The sequence below is a fragment of the Acyrthosiphon pisum genome, chromosome A1 (genome assembly GCF_005508785.2).
Source record: "Acyrthosiphon pisum isolate AL4f chromosome A1, pea_aphid_22Mar2018_4r6ur, whole genome shotgun sequence".
NCBI lineage: Eukaryota > Metazoa > Arthropoda > Insecta > Hemiptera > Aphididae > Acyrthosiphon > Acyrthosiphon pisum.
In genome coordinates, this window is record NC_042494.1 from 50,114,564 (window position 1) to 50,126,602 (window position 12,039).

A 12,039-nucleotide genomic window follows, 5' to 3' on the forward strand; every position below is an offset into this window, starting at 1 on the left:
AAATACTATTCAGTCTGTAGACTATATATTAACCACGGTGTATAATGTATCAAAAAAAACCAAATGTATCAAATATCGAGTATAGGTATCAAGTATCTATTTAATATAATATAGTTAAACATGTTAGTATCGAGTATCTTTTAATATCTAAATTCTAAAATACTGAAATCTGGTGTCGAGATTATAGCCGTACCCATACGTATATAGGACCCCTACATTGTAGGCACCTACTCGTCTTAAGTATTTTACTGAAAATGATTACGGCAATGTCTGCAATTCATGTTTCTCTTATTATCATGTATTTTATTCCACATTATAGGATATACCTGGCGTCCTGGCCTGTACATTTTTAAACTAGATTATTACTTTTACAAAAATAAATTATATAGGTATATTTTATTTATGCGGACTTGTTTCAGTAATAATGTATGACCACGGTGTTTACCTACGGGATTTCTCCCTATAATATCCTGTATAGGTATATAATAGTTGTATCTTATGTGTAATTTGTCTTCTCGGTTGACTTAATACAAACACTTACTTTTTGATCAAGGATATAAATACTTCAGTAGGTATCGAATATCTCATTAGCCAGAAAACGACGATAAAATTTAATAGATAGCATATAATATAATATATCCGTATGGAAATACACTGCAGGAACACAGGATCAAAAACATCATTAAGTGTATTATTACAACAGAGAAAACGCGTTGGTAGATATCTATATACTATTACATAATATAATATATCATAACTCATAAGCTTCGCGAAAACACCAATGATCAGTCCGTGGTTATTTATAGATCAATCTTCGTCGTCTTGCAGACGTCTTTAAAGTCAATACCTACAAGGACGAAAGGATTCTTAAAAATCGAAAACTTTATATCGGCGGCGGAGCGTGCAGATAATATGTAAAACGGCGTGTTTGCTGCGTAGCTTATTGGTAAGTGTATTATCCACTAACGGATAATATAACTGCAACAAACAGCATGTTACGTATCTATATGTTTATTTGTACAAGTCAATTAATGTTTACGCTGAGTTTTCATAAGGTCAATGCGACGGGGATGAATCATTTAACCCACCCGGGGCTATAATATTATGAGTATTACACATACGCCACTGTAACCCATATAAAATTTTACTTTTTTACACACTTTTCTTAAGTTCGCTTTCACGTCTGTTTGTCTGTCTGTAATCAAATCTTGCGCGCTCGATTTGAGGCACTTTTTGACGATGAAAAATTCTGAAAATTGGTATAGACCTTGGTCTTGGATGACAATACAATAATCCGTTGTCATTTTCATCAAAATTGTTTCTATCGAAATCCATCGAGCGCAGTTTCAAACATTATACGCATATTATTTTATCGATTTACCCTTGTGAATAAAACGACAGCAGTGCCATACTATGTGTACGAAGATAATATTATCAAAATGGAAAATGTCCAATGCAGAGTAATAACCACTACTCCTCCAATGGTGATAATTTATAACGTTTTAATGAAAATTGTTTCTTAATTTGTGTGTGATGCACCGCGAGAACAAAATACCAAAACAATTAATCGCATATATGTACCTACATAATATTATTAACAAACGAGTTCATAAAATTCGTTTTAAATTACGCCGAATTACGATTTAATAAACTAGATGTTTATTGCATAAACTATGCAATCGTGTAACTTCAACAATTTAATATACTATAATATTAAGTATTTAAATGTAGATATAACCAACAAAAACACTCGGCCAAACTACGTGTGAAGAAAACATTAAGTTAAAAAAAAATAACGGCTCTAAAAGTTGTAATAGAATAATATAGCTAAGTCTTTGAGTTAAAGATATCATTTATGTTAAAATAGTCTGCTAAATAATTGAACTTAGATTGTTGAATTTAAAACACTTGATTAGTAATACATTTACATAACCAATTTCAATGATAGTACCTACCTAGACTATATTGTTATGTATTCATTATGCTATAGTTTTCTTAAATTTTTGACTATTCGTGTCACCGAGCAGACTATTTTACAATAATTGAAATCTATAGTTCAAAGACTTAACTATAAAATGATATCACAACTTTTAGAGTCGTTTTATTTTTTATACTTAGCGTTTTTTTTTTTTTCACACGGAGTTACGGAGTTTGGTGGAGTGCTTTTGATTCGTGTACGACGTACGAGAACAAAATACCAAAACAATTAATCGTACATTCGTACATAATATTAACGAACGAGTTTTTAAATTTTTTTTTAAATTACGCCGATTTACGATTTAATAAACTATAGAGATGTTTTTGCATGAACCATGCGATCGTGTACTTTCAAAAATTTAATTTACTATAATAATAAATGTAGATAATATAATATTATTAATATAACAGTAGTAGTAGTAGTATTTATAACTTTTAAGGATCCTTTTTATTTGTTTATTTTTTTCGTATTAATTTAAGTAATTGCTTACAGTCTGATTTCAAACGCCGACATTATTTTATTTGCAATTAATTATATTACTTAAGTAGTACACTGTACTTCATCGGCTTTTAGTAAAAGTAATATTATACAGTTTTTATTTAAATATAGAGTTTTATTCTACAGTGGGGGACGCGTCTGTGAAAAAAAAACATATTAAACTTGTCTATTGATAATAAATAAAACCAAAGACAATTCAATCCAATACTATCAAACTTATTAACAATGATTTAAAAGCAATACGATGTTAATAAGATGTTTAATAAAAGAGTACAAGGACCGGAGGCGTTTAACCATTTTGCGTTGTATTATTGTACTTACAGAACTATTTTTTTCACGATTAAATTATAGGAATGCTATATTGAAACTCTTGATAAAAAATGTTTTGCATAAAGAGGGATTATATACGGTTCTTTTGATGTCGGTCCAATGATAATTTTTAAACGAGACATTTCTCGCTCGTGCTGTATTTGTATTTGTCTGAAACCTAAATTATTGTTGCGAAGAGAATCAAACCGTTTTTATTTAATAATAGGTACACAACTTCAAACTCCAGCCAAAAAAAGAAACTATAAAATGTTAAAAAAGATTATGGACGCGTGTGTGTAGATGAACGGAACTTCGAGTTTAGCGGTACGGAATTGCTAACAGGATAGTGTGTACGATTACCGCGATAATAATTATCATAACAATTGTTAATACAGTCGAGTCGCGATAACTCGAAAAACTTGACAACTCGATTTTTTTTTTTATTCCCCTAGAAGTTCTCATAACACTCAATGTATTATAAGTCTTATTAACTCAAATATAAAATTGTAATGAATAGCTTAGTCGAAGTATATTATTTATATCTGTAATATATGGGTATCTGGGTATTTCGTAATATTTTGTTTTATCTACTTTAAGATAGAATGAGTAGATATAGAAACTAAAAACAAAACAGCTGGATTTTATTTTAATGAAGAGCAGTGTGATGGTGATATATGTTTAGAAAACAATGATGATGATGATGGTGGATATGATTGGCAAATTGTAGCAGATAAGCTTGATATCGATCAACAGACTACATTTCAATCGTATGCTACAATCGATGAAAATGTTGAAGTCACTGGACTATTAACTGATAACGAAATCATGGGTATCAATATATCAAACAGTGATTCCGAAAATGATGAAAATGATGAAAAGAACTTTAGATATGATAACGGCGAACCAAGCAATATCATCACTACACACTGTTAGGCAGTTTATTGAATCCGTCGCAGGTGTGGGTACTTCTATATTCGAAGCCATAGGAAAATTAGAAGATTTTGTCAATAAACAGCCGAAAACCCAAAAATTAATTACAAATTATTTTTCTACTGTATCTAATAAATAATACATATGTACATATACTTATAATACCATTGTATCTATTTTAGTTATGTTATACAACATTTATTTACATATTATATTTATCATACATTTTTATAATTTTTATATTTAATTATATTTCATTACATAACTCGAAGTTTTGATTTAATTTTGATAAATTCGAGTTATATATCTCGAATAATACGTATCTCGAAGTGTATTTTTATCCCCCTTCAACTTCGAGTTATCGCGACTCGACTGTACAATATACACTCAGTAAGAAACCCAAGTTCGATTGTAAAATTTAATAACAATTACAGCAGTTATAGAAAGTATCGAAACAATAAATGTATAACTGGGATTTTTAATCAAGATTTTGAATATTTTGATTTTTCAAGGTATACATTTGACTCGATTGTTTTTTCGATGTTTTTTCTAGTCTGTATCAAAAGGTTGTAATATCTAGCACTAGTTGCACCTATATTTGACAAACTACAACAATTTGTGTACATTTTATTACGTTAAGTAGGTATAATAGATTAAATTTTATAATACGTCATGTTAACCATTGATTTGTATTATGAATTTTTATGAGAGGGTTATAAAGAACTACTGTCCTTGTGTTGTTTTATTGGTATATACTCACAAGATTTTTGTTTACACATGCGCACTGAATAGCAGACAATTATAAAAAAATCTCTATAAACTATAATTTCGTGTTTCTTTGATGATTATTTTATATTGAAACAAATAATTTAAAGCTTTCTTCTTATTTTAAGCGTTTAAAAAGATATTATATTATTTTAAATTTTTTTACGACTATCGGAATTTAATCTCGAGACTTAAAAAAAATCAAATTCCTTGTATTATTACCCGGTTCAAGCAATAACAATATATAAATAATCAGTCTTTTATATTGAAACAGGGGACGCGTATTGGTTTACGATCAGTAAAACCCCACATCGTGAGCCCATCATGGTGAAGTAATAATCGCGATGTGGTATGGGTCGTCCCGTAAAGATGGCCGATTTCATATACATAATATAATACCAATTTCTTATAACGACGCGGCGCTTAAAGAGACGATTGAAAAATCGTAGAAATTTGAACATTTTCCCCCTCGCGCGAGTGTAACGACCCTAAATTTAGACTTCGCCGAGCGGAATAAATACAATGATAAATCCTCCAATTTTGAGATCGCCGACTGAAGTGTGATAATATATCGATGACTGTGCGTCGAGGCGGCGGCGGCGGCGGCTGAAGTGCTAGCCCGGATTATTCCCGTCCTTTATTTAGCTTTTGTTGCTGCAATGTCCCGAGATCAATTTATTGCGAAAGAAACACTGTTCGGCGGAGAGCGATCACCGCGGTATATATTTAATAATAATAATAATAGTTAAGGTCACCGTCAGCTCAGATCTATAATAATATAATATATACATTATAATACGCATCACGCGCAAAAGTCCGTTAAAAAAAAGAGACGAAATCATATTAATATATTTTATGTATTATTAAATTCAACTGGTTGAACGCAATAAAGAACTATAATATTATGTAATGACCACATTTTTACTACCTACTATATCTTCCTCGGAGTGAATTTTTGGGCGCACGTGGTATAGGCACTATTTAAAATTAAATATCATATTATTTTACTGGAGGACGGAGGACGTTGATATGCTGCAGTTGCGTTTATAGTTTTTTCCTTGTTTTAACGTTCCAATTCATTGCTAAAATATAATATTAAGTGAACTCTATACATTTTTTATGTGCAAATTTGTTGAGGATATATTCTTGTATATAATAAAATTTTAATGAAATTATTTGTACTTTTCTGTAAGTATACCAAATTCATTTTTATTTGAAAATACAGTACATCATAACCGTTTATTTTATTCTTAAAAGCAAAATATATAAAACATTAATTTAGTGCAACTTATTATTTCTAAGTGAAATTGTGTGTATTAGTCCTGCAGATATTAGTTGTCTCGGGACGATACGTCGATATTACTTATTTTTAACAAAATACAGTTTAGTTCTACACTTCTACTACTGATATCTACAGAACACTCAATTTTTATTTTATACTACCTATATAAATAATTATGTGGTTACCTACTGAAAATCATTAATTGTAATGAAATTAGTATTTACAGTGAGTGATAATTTAAACTTGTTATACATCAATTTAGGTACAGTATAATATTATAAAAAAAAAATTATTTATAAAAAACTAATTTTGGATATTATTTTTTTTCTTACCTTATATAGTTATATATATATATTTATTATAATAAATGTTGTATCCATGGTCTATGTATATACAATAGTTTTATTAATCACATTAATATAATATTATGAAGACTTTTATAATTTATCTTAGTTTAAATCTAATAACCCAAAAATAATTGAAGCTATTTGAAAATGAGATCTTATTTGTTTGTTCTTACACTAATTACATAAATTAAAATAAATATTACATTGTTATTTGCATTATATTATTTTGTATGGCATATGTGTTTAAGCAGTTAGTTCTATTATAATAAAATATACAAGTCGTTAAAATTAGTGGGTTTTGAATGTTTAGCCTGTCAAATATTTTACGATGAAATATTATCAAATTATCACCGTTCACAGATCATTTTTATTGTAGGCAATAATCATATTTATGAAGTATATAAAGTCAATTTTATAAACGTATAAAAGATTTAAATTCGCTTTCCCAACTATATAATATATTATTTATTATTATTCCTCGAAACTATTCAAGTATACTAGAATAATTTTTGGGATTCCTAAGAAAAACATGTTTTTTTAATGAAAGCCGTTAAAAATGTCAACGAATGAATTACGATGTTTCATTTTTAAACAATTTCGACGGATACTTGGACTGATGTCAAAACTATAACTTCTTCGAAGCCTTACCGTTCATAATCTGAATTCGTTTTTTCTTTGACACATTAGAATATAATTATTATAAGCTATTTTGTATACACAATTATTAAAAAAAAATGAACTCAATTAAAATGTATAAAGTGTATTTATAGAAGAAATCACTTAGTGAATAACGATCTGCTGAATATATTATGAACAACCACTTTTAATAATCTATTTTAAAGTCCCGGCGAAAATTCAACATGAATTATTACAAATTATAATATAATAATGTTATGTTAACGTCTAATATGACACATGAGCATGGTCAGATAATTTGAATATTCTTGGTGCCTCGGAGGTCGTATAATAAAGCGATGTTTTTAAAATATTCGGAGATCGACTGCGTATAATAAATAAAAACAAAATTAATTTCCAATCAATATTATAGCACACACGACACATACGCACAAATTTCAGATTCAATGACGTCAATGATGTTTACTTAATAATATGTTTCTACAAACTTGATGGTTATACACTACTAACATTAAATCGAGCAATATGTTATAGACCGATGGACAATAATATGAAAGTCCACCGACTCGTCCGACTCGGCGCCTGACCCGACGAAGTAGCAGCTAAAATCTCGGGTTAGATTGGGTTAAACAGAAATACATTAGTCATTGCGCCATTTCGGACCAACTTGACTTCACGGCTAATACAATATGTTAATAACAAATTATATTAACATACCTACTGTATATTAAAAAATATAAAACTGTTAAAACTGTTTTTAAATGTATATAATATCTATTCGTAAAATTATAATTGAAGCATTATAATTATTTATATTTATACATACCTACGCATTATATTTATGTGCCGAGTTATTTTGCCTATTTAATTATTTAAATATATTATATACGCGTGATTTACATATTATATATTATAGCTATTAATAAAGCCAATACACATAGTATGTCTGATACGTTACAGTAACCTATATACTGCGCAATCGCGTACATGAAATGTGTTTCGTTCCTTTTTTAGCGTATTGCAATATGGTACCCGTTAGTAGTATACTATAATAATATAAAATCACGCGTTATCTCATTTTAAATACTGTCAACGTCGTAATTTATATTACCATTGAAATAATCGGTTATAAGGAGTCGGAGAAATTGATGACAGTACGTTTCGCATGTACGTCCGTATTAAATATATACACAGGCGGCAGCGTCGCCGGCTATAACCGACTGGGAATTGGAATGAATCGCGTAGTATTGGTCGTACAAAAAAAAAAAAAAAGTGGCACAAAGAACACGATCATTATAATATTATTATGTATGCGAATAACGCGAAAACCCGATTTATCTCAATTCACGTCAACTAAATTGGATGACTTATTGTGTATGCAATTCGAGTTTATTCTGCAGTGTATATGTGTACTTATGAAATAGTGTAGGTATACATTACCTATATAATATGTAAAATGCGCATAGGTACGTGCATATTATTGAAAAATATATTCTTAATATAAAACATTACAATATGTGAGAAAATTAACAATTACCCGCGGAATTGAACCGCGAAAAAAACAATTTTCTCACACAATATTTCGTTCGTACTGTAACAAGAATATTATATAATCATAATTCGATATATCTACGTGCGTTCAATAATAATTATAAAAAGTGATCGAATTTAATACATACCGACGTGATACAATATATTATAATATGAAGTACCTATATTTACTATACTTAGGTATACCGTTGGCGTGATTCCATTAAATTTCATTGGTCCAATAATCGCAAAGACAAATCAAGTCATATTTGAAACCAATCGCTTGGCTTGCGTACGCTATATTTTTATATACATACAAATTTAAAAATCTTTATATTTTAAACACTGTATAAACATAACAAAATACAATAATCAATAAATCAAATAAAAAGCGGGATGAAAAGAGTTATATTGTTAAAATGTAGTCTACGATAATGATTAATGATACTGGCCACGGTTGATAAGTGATAACAAAATTATCACACAACATTATTTTATGATTTTTTTCAGTTATATTATTATCAGCTATAACAAAAAAATAAACAATCATGAAATCAATGAAATATTGAAATTTAATTATGTTTTAATAGGATTAAATATATAATATAACACCAGGGGTTTCGAGTGCACGTTGTGCACCCCCGTAATTACGGCACTGATACTTATAGGAACCATCCGAACGAATTATTCAATTATCAGAAAAACTTTGCACACAATCACTGCTACGATAAGTGCCACTGCCAGTTCGTTATAAGTTTTTCTTAGCTTCGCGGATATACCTTTAATATAAAATAAACGTGTTTGGACATCATTACTCAATAGCTCACCAACAGGCTTAGTAACTGATGAATTGATCGGAGTTCCACCACGGCCGTTTCCCGTGCAGAGCAGACTGAGGATTGCGTCTTATTATTTTAGGTATCACATTACGAGACAGGTCTGTATTATATTCAAGATTTTCAAGAGGAAACATTCGATACGTATCGGATAAGGAATAGTTACGTACCCAGTCGTATAGTTCGATACGGGTTGGCTTGTATTCTGCACGTGTAACTTCTCGAACGCTCAAATTCGATCCGATACGTTTCGATACACTCCGATTTCTTCCTTTTAAATTTTATCTTTAACGTCCACTCGGCGGCCGATCTACGCTTCGACGTGGTTTTTATCGATTTTTCAGCCACGTCTGTAATACCATAGATTAATTAATAAACTAGGTATTTAGTCTGAGGTACTGCCAACGTGACCAATAATTTTCCGGCCGTTCGATTACAAAATAATTATTACTATCCCACGGCGGCGTCCTGTATAGGCTATTTAGCTACACCGCTGTGGTGTAATCAACATTTCGGGGTTGGGAACATCACGATAACAAAATATTAGGTATATACCAAGGTGGATATATATATATATATATATATATCCACCTTGGTATATACAAAATAATATATTTATTGCAATATGGTTCTACCGTTATCATCGTAGTCTAAATAACGTACACTGGCCAAACGATTTTTCTTTCAACAACTATACTGCGGTTATCGTCGCATTACCATAGTTAATGTAATAAATTGCTGTTATCCAGAAATATTCGATAACGAATTATGATTTAAAATAAAAGTTTCTTTCTCAATTATCAATGTTTATTATCTTTATATACACAAAAGATAACTTGATAAATATGTACTTAAAATTTTTTATGCTCATGTGGTACGTATTTCCGACATCGCCTGGGACGGTCGTTGTCTTCAATTATTATTATTATTACATTTACCCGTCATCGACCACCAAAATGGCAGTCGGGACCCAGCCGTGCGACGATGTTCCAAGAACGACCACCAAAATGGCAGTCGGGACTCAGACGGGAAACGACATCGAAAGTACGTCCAACACGCCAACCACGAAAAACGGTTGTCAATTAGTGCCGGTGACCACCACGTGCCGCCCACCGCGGCCGAGGTCCTCGATCCGAAATCCGATGGTACTGTGGCCATTCCGCAAACCGCCGTCCACACCATGTCCGTCGCCATCCCCGTCCGCACCAAGTCCGTCGCCATTTCCGTCCACACCATGTCCGTCGACATCTCCGTCTACACCATGCCCATCACCACCTTCGTCTCCGCCGTCTACACCATGTCCGACGCCATCCCCGTCCACACCAAGTCCGTCGCCATTTCCGTCCTCACCATGTCCGTCACCATCTCCGTTCTCACCATGTCCGTCACCATCTCCGTCCACACAATCTCCGTCGACATCTCCGTCTACACCATGCCCATCACCACCTCCGTCTCCGCCGTCTACACCATGTCCGACGCTACCTCAGTCTCCACCGCCTACACTGTGCCCGTCGCCACCTCCGTCTTCGGTACCACCGACAACAACACCCCCGTCAAAACTTCCGTCAACAACTCTGTCTACACCGCCACTTCCGTCACCGCTTCCGTCTCCACCACCGCCGTTAATAACTCCGCCTACCGCACGTCCGTCACCGACTACCTTACTCACGACACTACCTCCGTGTACTACGACCACGGACTGCTCACTGTCATTTGATACCTTTGACGAAGAGTTGAATGAGTCGCCATGGATGTTACCAAACGTGAAACCACCACCAATTAGGGTTTGGACCGTAACCACCACGTCGACCATCCGCCCGACGACGGCTTCCACCACATGTCGTCGATCGTCTATCCCACGAACAAGACCTACAATATCTGTGCCTAAGGTTGCACGCCGTAACCGTCATCTAGTATATTAAGATTTTAAGTTTATTTTATGTTATTTCGAGAATGTTCTTATCATAATTTATTATATTTTTATAAATTGTGTATACTGAAGTAAAATATAGAACATATTTTAGTTTCTGTAAGTGACGCAAAGAATGTATTAGTTTTACAATCATGTGTTTTAAAGAAAAAAAAAATTTGTATGCGCGTTATCAAAAACGAAGATTAACGGTTTTAGTTATTTTTTTTTAATTTAAAAGTATTATTCGTTGTACTTGAAACATATAAAGTAGGTAAATTATTGTAATATATTATACATAAAATGAAATTTTCATATTCACGATTACTATTAGTAAAATGAATTGCTTTAATAGCAATATAAATATTCATATCATATAATATTTTTATTATTTAGTAATATTGACCGTCAGTCCATCTTCCTTCAGAATCGTTTTTCTTATACAACAATATGCAGGGCTCCGTAAGTTCATGCCCTAAAATAAGCATGTACTTATGCACTAAAAACTGGAAAAATATGAATTTAAATATGCTTTAATAAGTTCCGCACAAGTATGCATTTATATGCAACAAAAATATTAAACTTTGAACTGAAAACACGTGGATTAAAAAAAAAAGAATAAATCATAAGCAATTTTTGAAATAACAAGAAATATATATTTATATTTTTAATAGTTTTACACTGTGACAATAAATTTTCATACATTTTATACAGTGAAAAAAACATAAATTATTATATTTCTCATCAACATTTTGGTTTTTTCATATTATCTATTTCACGTTAGCATAATAATTAATAATATTAATAGGAATAATATCGAAATTATGAATAATACCTATACCTAATAAAATAGAAAAACTTGTGTGTATGCCAAATAGTCAGTTTAGGGCAGGGCTTAAATCAAAAATAATAATACCGTTTACCGTTATATGGATATTAAACGTTATGGTCGAATGATTGTTTAACGTTATATGTATATTAAACGTTATGATGGAATGACTGTTTAACGTTATATAGAA

At 31.4% G+C, this 12,039-nt stretch overlaps 2 protein-coding genes across 5 annotated transcripts in view; one reads left to right on the forward strand and one right to left on the reverse strand.

Annotated features, from left to right (window-relative positions):
• LOC100574733 (cardioacceleratory peptide receptor) overlaps positions 1-12,039 on the forward strand; it is a 241,635-nt gene that overhangs the window by 143,148 nt on the left and 86,448 nt on the right. The gene's annotated exons all lie outside the window — the stretch shown is intronic.
• LOC103309661 (glycine-rich protein 5-like) lies at positions 10,190-10,924 on the reverse strand. Its single transcript, XM_008185677.1, has 2 exons — positions 10,630-10,924; positions 10,190-10,572 (listed from the first exon to the last, which is right to left on the reverse strand). The coding sequence occupies exons 1-2, from the start codon at positions 10,922-10,924 to the stop codon at positions 10,190-10,192; spliced, it is 678 nt and encodes a 225-aa protein (XP_008183899.1).

Excerpts from the sequence above, each read along its gene's own strand:
- LOC103309661 (XM_008185677.1), bottom strand. The coding sequence starts at position 10,924 with ATGGTCGACGTGGTGGTTACGGTCCAAACCCTAATTGGTGGTGGTTTC. Across the intron at positions 10,573-10,629 it reads CGGTGGTACCGAAGACGGAG|ACGGCGGAGACGGAGGTGGT; the intron begins GTGGCGACGGGC and ends GACATGGTGTAG.